The sequence below is a fragment of the Polyergus mexicanus genome, unplaced genomic scaffold, assembly GCF_030449975.1.
Source record: "Polyergus mexicanus isolate NDT 795.1 unplaced genomic scaffold, iyPolMexi1.0 SCAF_2, whole genome shotgun sequence".
NCBI lineage: Eukaryota > Metazoa > Arthropoda > Insecta > Hymenoptera > Formicidae > Polyergus > Polyergus mexicanus.
The window spans coordinates 920,516-943,724 of NW_027223322.1; the positions used below are offsets into that span (position 1 = coordinate 920,516).

General features: G+C 36.2%; 1 protein-coding gene across 8 annotated transcripts in view; it reads left to right on the top strand.

Annotated features, from left to right (window-relative positions):
* Positions 1-23,209, top strand: part of Smash (smallish) — a 55,955-nt gene that overhangs the window by 28,328 nt on the left and 4,418 nt on the right. Inside the window, exons 2-10 of one of the 8 annotated variants that reach the window (XM_070313096.1) lie at positions 5,899-6,034; positions 13,259-13,411; positions 13,735-13,923; positions 14,376-14,663; positions 15,202-16,740; positions 17,061-17,984; positions 21,901-22,224; positions 22,354-22,575; positions 22,789-23,153. In XM_070313096.1, coding sequence (XP_070169197.1) covers positions 13,361-13,411; positions 13,735-13,923; positions 14,376-14,663; positions 15,202-16,740; positions 17,061-17,984; positions 21,901-22,224; positions 22,354-22,575; positions 22,789-23,153 — 3,902 coding nt within the window. In that variant the 5' untranslated portion in view covers positions 5,899-6,034; positions 13,259-13,360. The other 7 variants (XM_070313077.1, XM_070313061.1, XM_070313067.1 and 4 more) reach the window with 7 other exon arrangements.

Sequence of the window (23,209 nt, forward strand, 5' to 3'; positions counted from 1 at the left end):
CATGGATATTAATGAATAATTGTTATAAAGTATTTATGGAAATAAATGAAATTACTAATTTTCAACAACATCTCGCCCACTTACGTATAATGGCGAGAAAATATATTCAAATAACTGTGAGAGATGACATGCTATTATTTCGCAAAAGGAAAGATATAATTTCGTAAGCTTTTAAAAAGAAGAGAGTGAAGGAAAAGGAAATATGAAACAAAAGGTTGCAAGATTGTTCCCTCAAGCAAACGAAGATAAAAGTGAACGTCGGTGGCATGATTTTATATATACGAAAGATGAAGAATGAACAGTTTGAATGCGATCGATAAAGGTATTCGATGATATAATTATATGATTTTTTTTTTTTTTTTTTTTTTTTTTTTTTTTTTTTTTTTTTTTGTCGAAAGAAAGAGAAAGAGAGAATTTCTTTCAATATCAAAGTATAATTTTTTTTAAAATAATTGTATATTTGATACACAAAAATTATTAAGGAAAAAAGTGTGTTAAAAATATATATTTTGCGTTTGCAATTTTCTTGCATAATTTTTCTCTCTATAGAACAAAAAATCGAGAATAATAAAAAAAAATTAATGATGTAAAATCGTCGAAATACTGTAAAATATAAGCAAATTTTGTTAATTTTGATTGACACTTTATGGGATATCAATTTTTTCCGCAACTATACAAAACTCTTGAAAACTGACAAATAAACGCGCACAAGTTGCACTTTTCTAAATGACGTGTGTCATTTGTCTGTGCAAAGCCGCTTGCATGAATATATATATGGCGCCTATTCTTATAAAAGCCCAGATGGGTCATCGGACGAAAACAGACGGCCCATAGCTATTTTAAGTCCTTTTATTTCACCCTTGGTGCTATATTCCTACTTTGAAGTCGTTGGACTTCGGTTAAAAGTACGAAGATTTGTTGTTTCTTGCACTGACTCTTGAATTTCCACGGAAACGACTTATTTTTGAAAGGCTGCGCGATCCGTGTTTACGTCGCTGTAAAAGCTATCAAAAGTCCGATTCATTTTGTAGACGGTAAAAAAAAAAAAAAAAAAAAAAAAAATCGATTATCACTTTTGCTTACAAAGAAATGGAAAACTTGATTGCCTATTATTTAATATTTATATCACGAAAGTTATCGTTACACGTACATTTATTTCCATAAATCAATATTTAGTTTTAAAATCGCTGAAAATAAGTACAGAAAAATCTAATTAAACAAAATAAAAAGAATAGAATTCTCTAGTCACGTCTAAGCTCTTTTCTTTGTTATAATTTAATAATACATTATAACATTGTGTAACATTTAGCGTTAATACAATATTTTATCGCTCAAAAGGAATGTAAACGAGATTATAAGACTAAAAGACTTGCGTTTTTTTTTTTTAATACAACATTGCATTGCACATTTAATTTTTTCAAATTATCCTCAGATTTTCTGCTCTATAAAAAGAAAAAGATCGTCGCGCGAATATGCATTAGAATAATTTCGTTTTAGCCGAGTATATAACTTATATATAAAGTGTGTTAAAATAATTTTGATATTGTGCGATATTTTAACGATTTAACCGTTCGAGGAAAAGAAAAAAAATTTACGATAGCCTGATAAAAGAAGCAGTTAACGAGCGCTTTGTTTAATTAGAATCCATGTCTGTTCATAATGTTGTACTGTCGGCGCCGGATTTGTGCGCGCCACTTTCAACAAATTACAATGTTCGATGACATTCTCCTACGAGCGGTAGAACCCGTTACCGGCCTCGACGACAAATTGCGAAATTGCTAATCATGTGAATTGCATTAATTCGTTTCATTCGCGGCGCCGACATCTCTGCTTGGAATGTTCGTAGACTGGATTATTTTCATTATCGATTCATTCTCTCGATCGCGCTCAATTATACACGGATATATTAAAATGTAATTGTTATAAAAATACAATTCAAGTCAATTATCTGTTGAAAAAAAAAAATGTAAGTCCAATTTTATTTTATGACAACAATTTTTTTCATAATTTTATTTGTAAAATATATATACAAAACACAATAAAAATCGTAAAAGGCGCGAGTAGTGCTTGCCAAATTAATTGTGGACAAAACTAACTAATAAGTTATACGCGCTTAAAAATTTTTCTTTTTTATACATATTTACTCGTCTGACTTTATATCACTACAATATCTCTCAATTTAATGACCCAAGTGTAGGATATAATAAAAAGTTTTCGTTTCTGGTTTTTTCGCACGAAGACGAGATTATTCTAAATAGTCCGAACGGTACCGAACAAAGTAGAAAACACACATCCCAATGGAGCTTGTACAAACCAAGTATACATATATACCATCGAAAGAAGGCTGCTGCGCACGTCCACTATAAATTTTAGTACGTCATCTCCGAGGAACGACCTCGTCCCACAACCGGCACTAAACTCTTTTACGAGCCGGACTGCAGCTACGGGGCCGTTCATGGATGTCGTTGACTTGTTTTTTCCGTCCTCGTCCTTCCTCGGGTAACGTTCGTCGTCGAGCCAGCAGTCGACGAGGGTAAATAAAATCGTTCGGGAATCGTCTGAGAACGTTCGGGAACGCTTTCGGATCTTTCCTTTCACTCGCGCGAGGATAATCTGGCTCGATATCAGGAAGAAGGAAGTCGAGAACACGCGCGGAACTGACTGGTCATTTGGTGCAACGCATTGATAGGTAAAACGGGGTGAATGTACTTTGCGCGATGCACTATCTTTTTTTCTTCTTCTTTTTTCATCGCTTTTAAAAACAATGAATCGTACACGAGTAGAAGAGACTCTGAAGCAAACGCACTTGACAAAATGCAAGCAAAAACATTTGTTTGTTTTAGAATGAAATGAAAGGAAGTGTTCTTTCTTTTATATTTTGTTTTAGGTACTCTTATAAATTATATTATTTTTTTATAAAATAAATAGAATAATATTTTTATAAATTTATTTTGTTAAAAATAATTATTTACTTCTATAAACAATTCGCATCTGTTTTATGAATAAATTTATTTACAGCGATACAGTATAAATTATAAACCGTAAATTGCGCAACTTACGTCTCCACGACAAGAAATATTAAGTATAAATAAAAATAAAGATTAAATAAAATTAAAATATGATTTATTTCGTGCCTACGGTAGCTTCAGCAGTTGTATCTTACATTCGACTTTTTCCCAAGCAAGCATAATGAAACGATATCCTTGTGTGTACGAAACATCTTTTTGACATTGTATACCTTCACCCGCGCGCCGTGTTTGCTTTTATCCGCAAAAACTCATATCTTATCCGCATTACGTTATCAAGATAAACGAGGTATATAATAAATTTACGGTCGGCTTGCGTAGTTATTAAACGTGGTATACGGGCAATCATACGCGTATTTTATGCGTCTCTTTTGATTTCAAATAAATTATCAGGAATGGTATAAAAGCCATTCCCTAGAATATAGTATAATACTTTAATAACTAATAGATTAATAATATTACTGATAGAATTGCAATACATATATAAATATTATATATGTGATAAATATATTTTAAAAAAATGAGAAATATATATTAATGATTTAAGTAAATTAAAAAATATATATTAATAAATTAAAAAAATATATTAGTAAATTAAGTTTGTGTGTATGTGTGTGTGTGTGTGTGATTTAGTCTTCCAAACATTCTCATAAAGATCAATGTACACGACGACATGAATTTCGGATTATCTGATATGCACAATTTATCACCAAGCTAATCTCGCGGGAATTCAACGATGTCGGATCGTTGAATTTCGGAGATCTTTACGATCTTCTTACTACCTGATGGAGAGAAGCTGGCGCAATACTAACTCCAAAAATATACAGAGTGTTCCCGGGTTAAATGGCCAAACTTGAAAAATACAAATTTAGGATCTTAGAACAAGAAAAAATTTTCCTCTGGAAGTATACTCGCAAACGCTTCGTTCAAGAGATATTGACTTCTGAAGTTATGAACTATAGGAACAAATAATTTGGAAATCATTTAGGTTTATTCTATTTATTGCTGTACAATAATCAAAATATAATAATTAAATGTTTTGTTCAAAATGATGACCTCCAGCTCGGAGACAAGCATTGCACCTATCGATGACAGAATGAGTGGCTGATTGACATTGTATATCTGTCATTTTTTTGCACGCTTGCACTATCTTTCGTTTTAGTGATTGAATGTCATTGTATAATAGGCACTTCATAAACTTCTTTTTCTTCAAAACAAAAATAAAGAGAAACATTTCGGAATTATTCGTTCCTATAGTTCATAACTTTAGAAGTCAATATCTCTTGAACGAAGCGTTTGCGAGCATACTTCCAGAGGAGAATTTTTTCTTATTTTAAGATCCTAAATTCATATTTCAAGTTTGGCCATTTAATCCGGGAACACTCTGTATATTGCTGGCCGGGAGGCATAACGTTCCATGATCTTGCTCATATTTCGACCTAACTAAGCATAAATGCAGACTGAGAAAATATACCGTAAAGAGAGAAGAGAGAGAGAGAGAGAGAGAGAGAGAGAGAGAGAGAGAGAGAGAGAGAGAGAGAGAGAGAGAGAGAGAGAATACACGTGCACACCATATGTCGCCACCGCGCGTCGTGAAATTTTTTTCGTACGTACCGAACCTTGAACTGCGTGAATGCGTAGTCTCTACGACGATATGTAGATTACGCACGATTGATGTCGAGACGGTGTCTGCGATTGATCAGAAATCGTAAACGAGAATTCGAGCGTGATGCGACGTCTCGCGATCAAAACCAGCTCCAGCTTCTCCGCCCTCGTATCGCTTGTATTAATAGCTCACGCTTTGGCAGCTTGCCTATCGCTCCCTTTCATTCATGTTCCTGTTTTGCCCTGTGCTAGTAAGGGTAAATATAAATCTAGAATATGGCGATCTTGTTCAAGGAACACTGATGAGATTCTGAAATATGTATGTGATAAGAAAAAAAATTACAGTTTTGAAATGTACGTAACTTGAAAGAAAAAAAAAAATGTGATTTCGAGAAGAAAATTTAATTTAAATCTGGTAAAAAAAATAAATATTTAAAGTTAATTTGAAATTAATATAGAATTAATTATAATGTCATTATCATCTCTCTCTCTCTCTTTCTCTCTTATCATAAGAGTAAGCGTAAATAAAAGAGAGTAGACATAAATTAATAATTAATTAATTAAATTATAATATAATAAATTAATAAATTATAATTATAATAAATTAATGGATTGCTATTGTACTTTTGTTAATTTCGTCGTTCTTTCGTCTCTTTCGATTCGAAAGCAACCTTTCCGAGCAATTTTCGTCAAGGATAACAACTGAAATATGCAAACGCACGAGACAATTTTTATGTCGAATGTATGCATGTACGTTTGTTTTAGAAAATCGCTCTTTCGTAATCATAAGACCTGCATTCTCGCTTTTCACGCAATGTACTTTCTCTTTCCTTTAAAGCGACGATTACACATTTCGTAAGTAATTTAACCTTTAACAAAGCCAAGTGTCAGTTGCTGCAAATAATATATCTTAATATCATATATATATATATATATATATAGGCTTCTTTTTTTATTATTAAAATAAATAAATAAATTAAATATCTTTATAACAAGTTAAAAAAATTATTTATTATAAATAAACTAAAAGTGACACAGTTTAACTGAATCTTGAAAATAAAAAATTATAATAATATTAAAATAAAAGATTATAATAATATTAAATGAAATGGTTATGAAATAATACATTACTGTATTATGACGTAATACAAAATATTTGACGATTTTTGATTACCGATTGGCTTTATAGCAAAATATATATTGTATATTTTTTTTATATATTTTACTTTATTTTAAATCGCGTTGCACGGTTTTATTTTTGTTGTAGGGAAAGAACTTTCGTTACAAAATGTTCAAGAATCGGGTGGGCGAGCAATTTCTATAACGTGCCACTAGATGCTAATTACGTTGTACCAGCCAATCGGACAGAGACGATATAATCGCCTTCGTAAGCTGGATAAATCGTAATTAACCCAATGTAATTTCAGCATCAACTATTGTGCACGAGGAACGGATGCATGGCGTAACGTCGAATGTAGGTCGTCGAAATCTTTATTCTTTTTATTTTTACAATCCGATACGCGAGACCACACGTCCATACGGATCACGTGTCGGAATGTTGTAAGGTTGCGGTATAATACAATTACACTCATTGAGATATCACCTGCGAACGTGAAAAATCAGCGGCTCGTCAGATTTTTTTTTTCCTTCTTCTTTCTTTTTGTACGATGTGTATGATTTTATATTTATCATTCTTAGATTACAAATATTTTTAGAGAGATGGCCCGGGTAAATGTGAAAAAATTTAAAGACTTGATACAGAAATTAATATAAATGTCAGAACGAAAAAAATTGCGCAATTTAATCATGGGGAAAAAATATTTTTGCAAAGCTATAGTATTATTTAGACTTTTTATATAAATGTTATTATTTTATAAACGAGAAAATATTTTTCAAGATGTTTGACAGAAATATTTTATATATGTCAAATCTTCATTTTTATTTTTTAGATAGAAAGATGGGCGGATGAAACTAATAATTGAACTATGAATATTAAGTTTGTAAATCGTAGTTTCGCTCTAGTATGAGCAGTATATGCACTATTTCGCAATAAGACGACATATTCGATGGTGATATAATAGCGTTAATTTTCCGCGAGCACGGTCGTCTTTGACGACATACACATTGTCGCATAATAATATATCGCAAAACTTATAGTAAGTAGAGGTGGAAATGAGTTTTCACCGTACTGTAGAAACTAGAGCGGAACGAGTTGAAGAAGAGAGAACCGACGTGAGATTTACCGTAAGATGTCCTTCCCTTTGTCGTTCTTATGCTATGCTAGATGTATCCTAGAAACATGGTAAAAAAATATTACTCTTAAAGTTCCGTGTATCTGAGGTGCCACTCTAAAAATTAAATATCACCTATATTTGTAAAAAAATATCAATAATGTGATTTTTAATAATTAATTAAGGGTTTAAAAATATTAACAGAGAGAGTTTTCACGCGCGCCTTTGCTTATGTAACTATGTCTAAATAGTACAATTCTTGGAAAAATTAATTCTATATTTATGACTGAAGTCACATTATTATCACCTGACAATTAAATTAACTGACAAGTTTCCCCAAACAGTTTATCTCTGAATCCGCGAGTGTCCACATTTTCTCGCGGAGATAGAGACGCGTGTATTCCTTGACGAAGGAGACTTAAGGGCGTAACCACGGCGATCTACATCCAGAGCCTGGATTTATAGGATAGCTCGTGAATCTCGCGAAATTCGCGATGCCGCCGACGCGATGCTACGTCCGATTAATCTTTGCGCGTGCCAGCAGCCGGGGAACGTCTATTTATTGCCGTCGCGCGCCAAGGATGCGGACGATTTCCTGGTTCAAGTGCATCCCGAAGACGTCGACGAGCGCGTATCGCGCGCGCCCAAGAATTTAGATGACACTTGGAAACGACCTCCCCATATACATGACGAGATAACCCGTCGTCACCCGAGATACGACGGACGCGCTATGCATATTTATACAACGAGCATTTATTGCATCGAGACGCGAAGCAAACGATGCCGACCATGCCTTCATTGAATATCTCCATTCTCTCTTCCCTCCCCCCCCCTCCTCCCCCTCTCCGTTTTCTCTTTACTTATAATTAGCGAACGGATTCTGCCGCGATGCATACGCCACGCGTGTAACGGCACTGACAAGTCATTGTAAAATGCATATACAGGTATCATTTCTTTTCTCTTGTTCTTTCCATATACGCAAACAAGATAGTATCGTAATATATAGTCATGTAGAAGATTGCTTTGCGCTTGCAACGCGATGAGACGAATTTTTAAAAGCAATTTTTAAAATCAAGAAAGTAAAGGTTCATTATAAATTTTAATTTTTATATCTGCGAGAAATACATTATTTATTATTTTCCTCCATTATATTTTGATACATATTTATTTATGCGAGATTGCACCCCTGAAAATCTAATTTATCCAATTTTGACAGAATGAAAAATACTTATCTTACGAAAGTTATTCAGTTTTTTTTTTTTTTTTTTTTTTTTTTCCCCAATAGATTTATAAATCTATCATTTAAAATTTAAGAGACGTCTGATCTGTTGTGTTTTTCCTTCATATGAGTAAAAAATATTGAAAAACGCGTGCAAGAAAAAAAAATTTATTTCAGAAAGTCGCACAAGAAAAAAAAAAATCTTTAAAGTATTCTCTTTACTTGGAATTTTGAACAAAGATACTGGATCGATCCTGTTTATTTTCTCGAATATTGACGCTTTTTCTCATATTAACAATTCTATAAATATGAACAAGTCACGAATAAAGTTGGCAAATTTGTCCTGTACGTATAAATGTATGATGTTATCAAAATCTCGTTTCTTCGTTAAAATTCATACGATTGTACGCGCTTTTTCTCTTCGATCGCGTGCAACCGGTCAATTGTCCGGATTCGTACTCGATTGCAAGAAGGCATCTCTGCCTCGCGACGAAGATTTATCCCTCGCTAACTCTAATTGAGTTCTCTCGACGAGAGCCGATCGCGATGTAAAGCACGCACCCGATATCGAGAGGCTCATTCGCGTCCGTGAGTCGCGTGGCCCAGCAGCGAGAGGCAGCTTCGAGCATCGCACACAGCGGCGGCGACGGCCTCTTCTCTTTCTTCCAAGGGAAGAGGGCATCGCCCTGACCGTGACCTAGCCACCACCGCTCCCCACGGACGAACAACGTACACGTACATACGTACACAAACATCCATCCCGCGCCACGATCGACGCGCGCGCGAGCGGCCAGTTTGTACGCTCGGACACACAAGCGTTGCGTGTACCATCTCGCCGCGCGCACAAGATGATCCTCCGTGAGCGTATACTCCATCGTACTCTGTTTATCGTTGAAAAAGCGACGAATTGTACAACATGATTAAGATATGATTTTTGTCATAAAAACTTTGATTTTTTTACTTGTTTTTTTTTTTTTAATTTAATTTAAAAAAAGAGATGCGATATACATGATAGAGATTGATAACATAAAGAGTTCAGATCTTTAAACAAATAATTCATATCATAAAACTGCATAATTTTTATATAAATTACATAGTCTTTTTTATCTTTAATACCTAATTTGATATTTTACGAGCTCGTTAGTATGAAAATAATAATGAATATCTCGTTTCCTAGATTTTTTGCCCGTTTCCTTTTTTACATTTGATTGGGTAATAAATAAGCCCAAGTAATATGTGAAATATTAGAAAATTTTCACGAAATAATCGAGAGATATGTTTCGAAGAGAGATACTCGCTTGCTCCATCGTATTTCTAAAATACTCACACATATGTACATGTTCGGGGGAGGGAACACTTACGATCACGCGATCGGGCCCCCCCGAGAAACGTATCTATGCGTGCGTACCGGGTCGTAGAGGCCCCGGACTGACAGCGAAACCGGCCTAGCTTCTATGTTATGGAGAGCTAACTACCATCGCACATTCGCCGGTTGCTCTCCTCTGCGATATTTCGTCGTGGATTTATCGCGACTTAAGCAGCGTCGCTTACATAAGCGCGTTATAAATCCCCATCTCCTTCATTTTTTTCATTCTAATGGCGCGTCATTAAGCGTCATCCCTACATCTTACCGTCTCGCCACGTGTGTGACATCAGAAGCGGGAAAATACACGCGAATATAATTTTTGCAGTTTATGCCCACGCGTATGATCTTTTTTTTTTCCCCCCCTCAACGATGTCGTTCGATAAATCGGCTTGTAAACGCAACAGAAATCCCGCATCTGTTGTGAAACGATTTTCTATCATGGCGAATAGGTTTATCTCGATTTCGAATTATTTTGACAACAAGTAATAACATCATATATTCATAAGCATCGTGTGTATATTTAAATTCTATGCTGTTGCATAGTAAGTTTATTGAACTGATGTATACAAGAGATTTGTATATATCAGTGTAGTATCCCATTTTACTTTTTCTCAGATCATGTTAATTTTTTATGGTGGCATTTATGACGTGACGTATATAATTTATGACACATGTCAATATTAAAGATTCTTAATAATAAATATTAATAAAAGGTACAAAGTAGTTGTATGTAATATGGCTGGTAGAGACCAACCATAGATGAATGGACATTCTATGAAAGCGGCAGCGCATGGGTTGGCGTTTATAGTCTATGTTCTATGATGATCAGAATGCTCGATGACTGTAAAACATCCTGACATAGTTTAATAAAAGACCGAAGCCAATGATCACGGCAGCATAAAATAATCTTTTTACGCACCATAAAATGTTACGACGGCTCTTCGTCGCATTCGAAAAAAAGATATGAGTATTTACGTGAACGAAGAGAACGTCGCAAAAAAGTCAGTTTGCTCGTTGCCAGCGACTCGATCATCCTTGAACTTTATATGAAAATATTTATACGCGTGTTACTTTAACGTTTATCATATCATTGCACTTTTCTGAGTTGCATACATTTGTAAACTGATACGGATATAGTCGACAGCTGTAATATCCCACTGCGATTATGCAACACTGATCGTCTGTTGCCGAGGCGATGGATAAAACTTCGTGGATATCTAATATCGAAGTCGGTTGTGACAAACTAATTGGTGATAATAATAGAAAAAAATTTGAACAATCAATATATGGAGATTATAATACATAATTAAGAAAGGCAGCTTTCCATCAGAACTCTTATTTAAACTGCATTATTTAACACTATTATTTATGTTTAAACATGAGAAATAATTTATACTCAATATTGGCTATATACTTTGCAGTCATGCTCTCTCGCAAATGTTTTCCACGAATGCTGAAATTAATTTTCGCGATGAAGTTTCGGATATAAGAAGAAAAGCGATGTTGCGACTGTCGAGAAAAGGGACGAATACGTATAAAAACACTCGTAGGATTTGTTATAATATTGAATTTTTTTTTTTTTTTTTCCCCATACAATTCGGAAGATTTTTTAGATGCACTTGCGCGCACGGAACAGCAACGGCGATATTTTCAGAACGTATGCGATTCCGCAGACATCCACCATCATGATTTGGGATACAAACGGAGTTGCCAACGTCATGCATTGAGCGATATTTCATAAAACTTAAGGGAGTCGATTTAGATGCATTCTGTTAACTGTTTTGATTAATTTTAATTGTCAGAGTGTCCACTCTTATACAAATCTTGTAAACAAATTTCTCTCCTGAAAATTCTCCGATTGTCCAAGTATTTTCGTTTAAAATTCCAGATAAAAAGAATATTTTAAAAATTTTTTGGTACATTTTTCAAAAATAAGTTTTCTCATTGTATGTACTTTCTAATATTTTTCACTCATACGGAGTGAAGAAAAAACACAAAGCATCTTAGATTTCAAGTGCTAGATTTGCAAATGTACTGACGAACTGAATAGTTTTCGTAAAATAAATATACATTTTTTTACTTGCATAAAATTTTCATCTTTTCATCACTAAAAATTACAATAAAGAATATGTACTACTTAATCATTATTTCGTTAGACATTGGATATATAAACGAAAAAATAGATATATATTTATAATATATTGTATTTTAAACACATAATTCACACTCTTGACTTGCCGATTGTTTACAATATGAAAGCAACATTATCAAAGAAAGAATTTTTTTTTTAAATTCTCCGAATCCCCATAAAATCCCATGAGATCTCCCTGATTTTTTTTTATAGTCACTTGGATCGAATTAATTATTTTCCTCGTGCCATGTTCTTTTACAATGACTTTATCTTCGTTTTTCACAATATCGAATGCAGTATCCATTTAACAACACTAATTATATACTTTTGCGCCGCAAGCTTTAAAAATCGTGCCAATCATCCTTAGTAAGTTTCCACAAGAACCACGATAAAAAAAATTACATTCAAGTTCAACGGATAGAGATAATCGGATCGGACTATCTGTGCAGTTTATACCGCGCGGTCTCTCAGATAAACCAAATAAAATCGCTGATGGAAAACAGACTGTTACGTGCGCGAACAAGCGACAGAAATATCCAGCCTTGACTTCTTCGCGATCCTAGTGTCGATTTCCTTTTCGAAGACGTCATTCCCGCGTCGTTCGCTCCAGAACTACTTTGAAAGGCTTGCTTGCTCGATCTGCGCGGCGAGAGAGAGAGAGAGAGAGAGAGAGAGAGAGAAGCGACACGCTGTTCATCTCCGTGCGTTTGCATGCACGATCGCGATGTCATTGAAGTGACTACGCGTGTCATAGGTATCGTAGGAATTTTATCCGACTGACACGCGATGCAATCGGACGTATCGAAGTCTACGCGGCATGTTCTGTCGTAGCGAATGAACGACTATTATCAGTATGTCTCGCGATCTGCTGTACCGTGAACAACAGCAAGGTCGTCGAGAAAAATGCGATTTTAATCGCTTGAAGGGTCTTCGGAGCATATTTAAAAATTGAGAGATGTCCTCTTTTTAAAATTTATTCATTCTGAGAAAAGCATATGTATTTTATTTTATTTTTTTCAAAAATATTATTGGCAGAGTTTATATGTGTTCAAAAAATATCATGCTTCTAAAAAATCACTTGATGGAAATTTTTAAATATTTTGGAGATCGTAAATAATTTTTTTTATCGCCAACTTGTTAATCTATTATGAGAGGAAAGCGATGCGCGTATTTTGGAATAAAAACTTTTCGGGAATAACACACACGTATAACGGATATGACGTGCGAGCATAAACCGAATATGATAATATTTGTACGCAAGATAAATACTCGCAGATTCAAGCCGAGCTTATTTCCTATAGATGAAAGGCATAGTCTATAGGATAAAATATATTTCTGATAAGATACAAATAGATTATCTTCAATACTTTTGTTAGAGCGATCTTATCTTTAAATTTTTTTATACATTGCAAGAAAAAGCTGTAAATTAGTTGCCGAATTATAATATATACTGTAGTAAAAAGAATATCATCAAACGATAATGATATATAAATTATATCGACGATTAGTTTTACTTTAATCGAAATTTCAAATAATTTAATTACTTTGTTAAATATATTACAGTAAATATATGTACGATCAACAGTTTTTACTGTTACTTTATTTTATTATTATTCAATGATTTAAATTTTTTGATTATATAAATGTTCTCTATTAACCTTTAGCACTTGATTTGGGCAGGAACAAGACATAGGATGGACCGAGTCGTGCAAAGAAGTGTCGTTCAACATTGAAGGGGAGGAGTATCTGAAAAAAGCGAGAGAGGCAGGAGAGCGTGAAGAAATGCCTGCTTCGTCGCAAGCCGCCGCAATCGAGCGGCGAAACGAGAGGATGGTTAGTATATCCGTTGAATTTTTAACAAATAATTACATTCAATATATATAATCCGCGATTAATAAAAATGGATATTTGTAATTCCTTGAAAGAAGATAAATTTTGTATGGAATAGGAAAATTTAAAAATTCGACGATACACTCTTCTAATATTTATTTTCACGAAAAAATTATACTCCACTTAAACAAACAAAAATATTGTACACTCTATGTATAAGTTTCATCTAAATTTTCTGCCTTACCGTTTCGAGTTTTTTTATGATATATATTAAATATGCGAACACAAAAATTGCTAGAAACGTGATCTCGTCCATTCTCTCATAGCAGACGCATGAACCACCGAAATTGAAAACTACTTTAAAAACGCCTCCCAAGCAAGCAACCAATCCTTTACAATTCGTCAAGGTCGGACCATGTTCGCTATATCGAACCGCGCAAGAGCAACTGCAAAAAGTTCAGGAAGTAAAGAAGATCAAACAGGAAGTTCGCGATGATCCCGAAGATTGGCAATCGGTAAGCCTTCAATTCGATACACAACTTCTTAATAAAAAAAGAGAGATACTTTGATTGCAATTCACTAACTTATATTTGCATACGATAATTTTGAATTTATTCAAACATTATTTAAAATTAGCCAATTATGAAGTCTTGATATTCTGACATATATATCTATTTTGGATGTATACAATCTTTTTCCTGAATTTTGCTCTTTTTTTTCTATTAATTTTTTTTTATTAAAATGTAAGATATTAAAAAATAAAAGTACATTTTAACTCATCACATTCATACAATACCGTAAAATTTACAAAGAGACTTCAAATCTTTTACTGAAGTTAATTAAATATCACACACATATATTGTACTTTTGTATATCTTATATATATATACAATATAATTTTTTAAATAATTAAATTAGAGATTAATGCAACTTTTTTTTAATAACGAAACCAATATTTTGTCCGTAGAATTTAGATAACTGGAAGAGTAGCCGGAGGAAGCGGCAGGAACATATAATCGAGCGAGTGGTAGAGGTGAAGAAACTCGAATTGGAGGAACACGATCGTCAACGTCGTCGGAACAAAACGTTTTCGGAAATGATGGAGGAACGCGGTAACAGAGGTCGCAAACTGAGTATCAGTTTGGCTATGTACAACGACGAGGATGCGAACGATCTCAGTGACCTTGGAATCGGTACTAGCAGCGGCAAGAGCTCGGTCAGCGGCGATACGCATGACGACACGCACAGTGTTCTGGTACATATCTATTTAAATACGTTTTGCATTCGATTTACTTTTATCGAAGGGCAACTTTTTAATCTATCGACACATTGATTTTATATGAAGAGTTTCCAAGATTCATTTACAAATTATTTATGAATTTATAAATAGCTTCGTTTTCTCGGAATTAAATTTGTGAAATTTGTGTATCAGCTCAAAAGTATATAGGCTTATGAATAATATTCAATTTATCACCGAAATTTTGTTAAAACACATTCATCCGTTATGTATCCATAACCGCCGTATGTTTGTTTGTTTATATCACATATGTTATATTTTTTATTACAAATACTTATTTAAATTTTAATTGTCGTTTATTAATTGAGATTTATTTCTGTATTTTATATATGCGAAAGACATAGGGTATATAATAATAGGACATATTAAAAGAGTAACATTGCGTGTTAGAGATTAAAATACACCGTTTTCTACAGCGGAAAATTATTAATTTTGAACTTATCGTCACAGCTGTCATTCGATCGAGATAATATTACTCTCGCTTGTAAAATTTTAGAGTGACAGGGACAGTGAGATCGAGAAAAGCCATTCGGACGTGGACAACGTTACCGATGTAATTACATCCACGATGATTACTACAACGCTGCCGACAACAATGACGACACTCGCGACCACATCAGAATGCAACAGTGACAACAGCGCAATAGCGACAACAATAGCGATGATGACGGCAGAAACTGCCACGGCAATGCCGACGGCAACTACGACAATAACGACATCTACCCCGACGAGGAAAATATTTAGTGGTTTTCACGATAGTCACAGTCACAATCAGGAGTACGATTCTGCTACTACCGCGACGATGAGCTCACCCGAACCGGAAGAATACACGTATGAAGGCGCCATTCGCGGTTACGTCTCGAGGGTATCGCAGAATATACCGAGAAGGTCTTTAACCGGGATCGATTCCAAGCTAGAGGCGACCAAGTCGTCGATGAACGGTTCCAAGACGAACTTGAATGACGACAGCAGTAAGTCGCCTCTATCGATGGTAAAGGTGGATATACTCAAAAGACGCGAAGTGTTCGAGAAAGCGTCACAGAAGAGTAGCGACAGCAAGACAAACAATAGGTTATCCGGTGACTTTACCGGCACGAAATCGATCAAAGAGAGGCTGTCGAGTCTTGAGAGGCAAAAGTACGAGACTGAGAACGGCGATAAAACTACCAACAAGACGCTTAATCGACTATCCGGTGACATGAGTTCGATCCGGGAGAGACTCACCCATTTGGAGAAACAAGCTTCGGAGCGAGAGAACAAAAGTTCCGTTCACCGCAAGCTTAGCACGGAAGATCTGGAGACGGTGAGGCCTCTTAGGGAAAGACTATCTACTCTAGAAAAATACAGTAGCAGCGATGAGTCCTCGGTACCGACCACAACGAACGAGTCGCGCTTGCGCAATGGCGAGCTAACCGTCAAGACGATCAAGGATCGCTTCAGTGCATTCAATGACGTTGCTAGGAACAAGGACGGGGCAGACAAACGTGCACCTGCGCATGCCAGTAAACATCCACTCTGTTTTCGAGATCAGGAGAATAGGGTTGATACATCAACGCCCAGCGAGAGAAGTTCGTCGCCCGATTCAGAGTACCGTGTACCTCGTGCCGTCTTCCATAGGAGCTTAGATTCCCTAGATGCCGACGCTTCTAGTGGACCTGACACCTTCGAGCGTGTGCAAAGCCTCGAGGAGCTTGACTACGGACGGCGATATCCCGCCTCGTCATCGTCCGCGGAACTCCTGAACGATACGGATCGTGAGGATTCGGGTATTCACACCGCGGATGTGAGTTGCTCCGTTAGCCAGGCGGACGAACCGATCGACGAGGAGATCGCGCATCATACCGGCGGCGTAATCGTTGAATCAAGACGAGAAATCATCGTTGAAGAGAGAGTCAAGCTACTTCCATCATCTGTTAGTTCCATTATTCAGAAGGATGCGTCAATGCCAAACATGACTGTCGAAACGCCGAACGATATCACGACAACCACTCACTTGCAGTTTACCAGTCCCAGGGAGGCAGTAGCGGTGAACAAGGTGAGTAAAATATTAATGTTTACGAAATAAGCCCAGAAAGTTTCGATGAGAAATGATGTATCATCTTATAGCGACTTTCATCTTAGAGTCTTCAAGTTAAAGTAAACGTAAAGTATAATTTTTTTTTATACAGACTCAAATGAGAGCACATAAAATTCCATTACTAACTGATTCCTTCTACATCCTATATACATTCACATTTTAAATTCAATTATTGTTTTTGCCAACTCTTTGCTATCTATCTTTCTTTCTTTTTACATCTCTTTTTTCTGGTTATGGTTGAATAACTACAAATCGGGTATAACTCTCTGATTCTGTAGGGTACTGCTGACAGCTCTGGAAAACTATCGACTAACAAATCACAGCCGCACTTAGAGACCACTACTAATCCTAATACATCTCGCTCGTATACCTTGGTGTGTCGCGCGGCCACTCATCCGATTTCCAAGGTACCTTCGCGAGAAATAACTTCCGAAAGCTTCTCGAAATCGCAGACGTTCGGCAAAGACGCGGCCGAGCTCAAGACAGATTCCGAACCGAGTCTCAACGAGTCTGTAGTATCAGCCAGTTTGAAACTCTCCATCGAGCAAGCGATACCGAAATTCGTTGGCCAAATGAAGCGGCAGAACCTTGTCAAGGAACACTCTTCCTCCAACACTCTTCCGTCTCCGCCATCCTCGGATGTCATTCTTAGCGCGGAAACTTACCAATTATCCTTCCCCTCCGTCAAAACGATAACGACTCCAATCGGTCCCTCCCTCGAAACCAATCCTCCGTTTTCCAAACCTACGTCTTCCCGAACGATATCCAAGATTCCCACTCCCCTTTCTCGCAAAATTGTCAAGTCCTCACCTTCCGACTCTGTCTTGATCTCGTCCGCTCTCAAAACTTCGCCTTCGAAGGAGTCCAGTGCGAGTAAAAAGTCTTCGACAAATCAGACTTCCAGCCCGATTCGGAGAATGTCCGAAACAGCTCTTCCTACTTGCGCGACCATCGTCGAATCTTCCTCTTCTCCGAACCCAGCGGAACAATTTGTACTTCCCTCCTCTCCTTCGTCGAGACTCATCTCAGGAAACACGCGACGCCACGAAGAGACACTATTGCCTGCGGAACGACGTCGAACCGTGGTGGAAGTTTGCGAAAAGGTTGTAGTACCTCAGGGCAAGACTCCTACGCCGCCAGTGACGCCGTTCATCACGGTGAACCGCTTGATAAACGCGGACAAGCAGGATTCTGTGATCGAGGTTAGAAACGATCAGCAGCAAGCCGGCAACGCCTCGAAAAAGTCTTAAAGTGCGCTCCTTTTTTCGCAATAACTAGTACTGTCCTCCGCTTTCAATCAGCCTCTAGACAAACCGTGCTAGATGTTGTACATAGATTACATCTTGGGAGGGGCTACGGAGTGCGAGAAACGTCAAGTTTTCAATATGTGACATATTGAGAGAATGATGCCGTGAGCATTTTTATTGTGGCTGCGGTTTAACCGGTGTTCTCTCTATCAACCGATGAGTCGAATGTTAAAACGTTTACATTTTTATAAGAGTCATCCGGTCTCGCGAGTTCTGCCGCTAGTTCTTGGAATCCTTCGAGAAGGGATTATTATTATTATTATTAAGGGATTAGCATAACGCACAGGTCATTATCACGTCTACGTTATTACGCATATCGCGCGAGTGCAAAATTAAACTTAAACCGTACTGTCTGTTAATCGTGTAAATAGGCGCGAGGCAGGTGCGAAGGTATGAGATAATCACCGGTATTATATAGAATTTAATCGGGTTATATATACAAAAGCGCTTGTACATTGTAACGGTTACTCTATATACATTATAACGGCATAACGATTTGCAATAAAGTTTATGTTTGCGGTATGTCTGCGACGTAACAGCAGGTGTCCAAGTGCTGTCGGATATTGCATATGCCGTTTAAAGAAGATATCGACGACCGATTTTAGCAACGTCGATCGTAGTTTCACTGTAACTTTCTTAAATTATACAAATCATAATTTGGGAAAGTTAAACTATAATAAAAAAAAAGGGAAAAAACGAGTACTTTTAAATACTTTTTAAGATTGAAGATTGCTAAAATCGATCGTACGAGAGAATAAGCCATTGTGATAACATTCAATCGCTCCTCCAATCTTAATTACCGAATGCGATCAATCGTATTAAGTCGAGTACATGCGATTAGAATTATCGCGCGAGAAACTGTATAGGCGATATCGCGGTGCAAACGGTTCTCGGAGCAAACGCATAAATGTAAGACTTGCTTCACTTGTAACGGTTCACTTGTAGCGAATTTAAAAGAACTCGCCGACGCTTGACGCGCGATTATGATTAATTGTCATGGATTGTAGTCGACCGCGAAAGAGAACGAGCAACGATGAAATACATAAGATACAAAACACTGGCCAACGACATCCGCAGTGTTGTATTTTTTTTCTCACACATTCATGGATTTTATTCGATTAAAAAATTTTATTTTGCTTTTATCAATTTATATATTATTATTTTAAAAAATTATTCTAATATGTGTTTCTTCTCGATATATTAATCACTTGAGAAAATCAATTCCGAATTGGCGCCAATCGAGAATTGAATTATTAGCATGAAATTCGTCCAGTAATTAAAATTTGTCGATGCAGAGTACATAAATATGCGCTATTAATAACAATCGCGTTCAAAGTACACGATAGATACATCATTTTCGTGACGCGCGCAAAGTCAAAGGTCAATCGCGATGACATTTAATTATTAATAAAGAGTTCATGTTGATATACCGATGATAAAAGTATCCATGCCACCGTCAATGATATTTCCATCAACGGTTGTTACTCGTTTGTTGGCGCGCAAGCCTCGCGATCGCTTTCTTTCCACGTGTCTCGTCCTCGATACGCTGAAGAGGTAAGACGTCATATATTTTTGATTGCATCGCGCAAGCAGCGATTTGCCTGAGCTGTGTGTTAGCCCCGAAGAATACCGTGTCAGCGAACGGCTTTTTTTTTTTAGTAGATCCCAGAACGAATCGTACAAATTTCACGAGACACGCATGGCTGTACGGAGAGCTTCTTCGAAATCAGGGTCTATCTTCGGAGAAATATTTTACTAGAAATTTTCTACTTTTTCTATTTTAATAATAAACAAAGAAAAAAAGATACAAATGAATAAAAAATATAAAGAAAAAGAGTTTTATTCGATAATTAAAATCTCTACATTATACGTACTTGTTTTACATATCTCCATTATCGTTTATCGCGAGCCCTAGGCACGCGCTTGATTTGCCGCTATATACGTGAGATAGACCCTGGTCGAATCGCTTCCTTATCAATCTTATGTAGAATCGAATTACCATATTTAATTGACAAATTACGTATCGCGTTATATCCGCACTTCATTGGAGAATTCGAGCCTCGCGATAACGGAGGCTAAGTATCTCTCTTATCTCAACCGCCGAAAGACCTTATCATGTCATGTGCTCGCAAAGCCTTTTAATCAGTCCGACAACACCTGAGATCACGGTGATCTAGTGGCTGTACAATTTTCGAGGCGTGTGCACGATATACCGCTTGTAAATTGAGAAAGTGAACGTAGTTTCTCCTTCTCCCGCGTGTGTACCGTCCCTGCATGCAATTTGCGAGTATGAATCGTAAGGTAAGGGATACTAAACTGAACGGGCGCGTTAATAAAGTGCGATCTTTTTCATTTATAGTATTTGAAGTATACGCGAATTATGTGATCGTTGCTTTGATGTAGTTCTTTTTTGACGGCCTATGAACGTTACTTACTCGTGTATCCGCTTTAAAAATTCGAAGTAAGCTACTAGCTTAGTGATATGTTATCTTTACATTGAAATACAATTTTTTAAAGAAAAGATCTTGAAAAATAGAATAGAAATGAGACAAGAATTGTAGAGAATTGAAAAGTTTTTTAGAATATGCAACATACATTAATTTTGAACTGATTTATTAACATTTAATGCATTTCAACAGTTGATTAAATAATTCCATTATTTATTTTGGACGTATTTATTTTTTTATTTTTGGTCTTTATTTGTATCTCTAAAACTTTATTAACAAAAATTCATTCTTTTGTCGCTTATAATTTTAGAATCTTTTGGTGCTTTTATAAGTTTTATTATAAAAAATATTACAGTGCATGCAAAAAAAAAAACAGTTTTGAGAATTGACAGGTTTTTATTCAACAACATCTTACCAATCACCTATTATCGTTCGTGTGTGCTTAGCACATTAATTTATATTAACATTCTGCAAGAAACATTTATCAACGCCCGATGTTATCCACATATTTTGCAACGACGTATCGCATTTAACAGTTAATAAATTATATGCAATAATATTTTTTTCGACAAATATTTGAAGAATCCGTGATATAAAAAAATTGCATAATATGACGGCTCTAACAAATGGTAAACGTAAACCATTGTTATTCGGATCATTATTCAAAATTAATGCTTTATCGATGTTTTCGCAATGCGCTCGTATCTCCTTTGTAAAGGCGTATCAAATCGCAGAGAAAAGCACACATAATTGCAGGGATCCGCGAGATCCATCAGACGTGCAACATTATGCAACGCGCATCGACCTGGTAAAATATACCCGCATATTCTCACGGCAAGAATTACACATCTAGTGCGCGCGAAACTTTTTCCCAACATTTTTCATGCAAGTTTGACTTCTGAGAAGAGGCGCTTGCGACAATGCTGCCGTGACGTTCAAGTAGACATTATATTATATCATTTAATGACGGTATAATATAATGATTATGGATAGATAATTTTCAAGAATCTTAAAAGCATTTTTTTCTTTTTAAATATTTTTTAAATATATATATTTTAGCATTTCTTAAATATTTAGATTAATTAGAATAATTGTGTGAAACTGAGATGCAATATTTTTTAATGACATAATTTATATATTTCTGAAATATTAATTACAGAGATTGTCAGAATACTATGCTGGAAATGAGATGTCTCTTAATCAAAATTTTTTTGCCTACAATTTTCGTGGATTTTTCTAGAAACATTGTTTTAAACGATCCGTCGATTTACATAGAATGTAACGTTGCAAAATTCGTGCGGTACACGATCCCGGCCCGCATTTTATGTACAGCTCTCGGAGTACATTGTGATTCGTCTCCTCAGGAACGGATCGTTATCGAGAAAACGGACCAAGAGGAGGCAGCTGCGAACCGCCTAATGACTTCAATAGTCGAACACGAGCAGCACGAAACGACGGAGATGTCGACCAGTGTCGAGATGTCTGCCACTATCATCAGTACTAATACCGTCACTACGAAAAAGTCCACCGTCAATAGTGATGTGCATGACCCGTCTATTGCTTCAATTGTCAAGTCGACAGTCGATCGTCCACTAGAGCGATCGGCGAATCTGAATTTGACGAAACAAGAAATTGGTCTAGTCGACACGTTGCATAACCCGAACCCAGCTTCGCCGATTTCCAAACAAGTTAGTAGATCGTTAAACAAGTTTCTTAATTGTTGAATTTTTTTGAGAAAAAGTAGAGAAATCGATAAAGTAAAATTATATTGATTTCAATATTGAATTCTTTTTAATTGATCTTTGGCACATTTACAGATTCTGCCACTTACTTTATCTATTGACGAGGAGATAATTGCTGATCAATCTTTTCTTCTGAATCCACCAACGAGTATGGAACCACCAAAAGAAAAGCCACCACCACCTCCGGTAGACGACGATGAGAATCCTTCGCCAGAGCCGCTCAAAAGATTAAACTCTACTCGTAGAATAAAGAAAGAGTTACGCACAAGGCGGTCGGATTTTCTCGGTATTGAAGGGGTAAGTGTGAAAATAAAAATCTGTTATTTATATCTTGAAAATCTTAATTTCTTTATACAATTTTTAAGATTTTTACAATTTTTCATATAGTATATCTTTTCTCTTTTTTTTTCATCTTTGTGCTTTAAAGTATGCAATTTTCATAAATCTTATATATCTCTCTCTTAATAGAACGAATATTATTTTAAGATATATTTCGCGCTTTGTTAATAGCAGGTCAACGACGACGATCTCGAGTCTGAGTTGACGTTGACGAAACCACCTGACATGGCAGCGATTCTCGCTGAGGAGAGACGCATAGAGCAACTTCATCGTCGCTCCTACGACACTGACAGTAACTACGAGCAAGATTCAAGCCACGAAAGAGACTCTGGAGTCGAGTTGGGCCACGTCGAGGACTGGACGAAGCAACCCGTTAGTCCTGATATGTCGCAGCACAGCAGACAGAGCAGCGAGCCTTTCGGCGCTAGCGTGACCTCTTCCGAAGAGGACGAGATCACGAAAAAGGAGCGGGAGATCATGGAGGTTCTTGAGAAAGAAGAACAGTGGCGATACGGCGATATTCGCGAGTATAACAGGTACAAATAATCTGTCGATGCCATGAAATTTTTCTCTTATATATATATATATATAT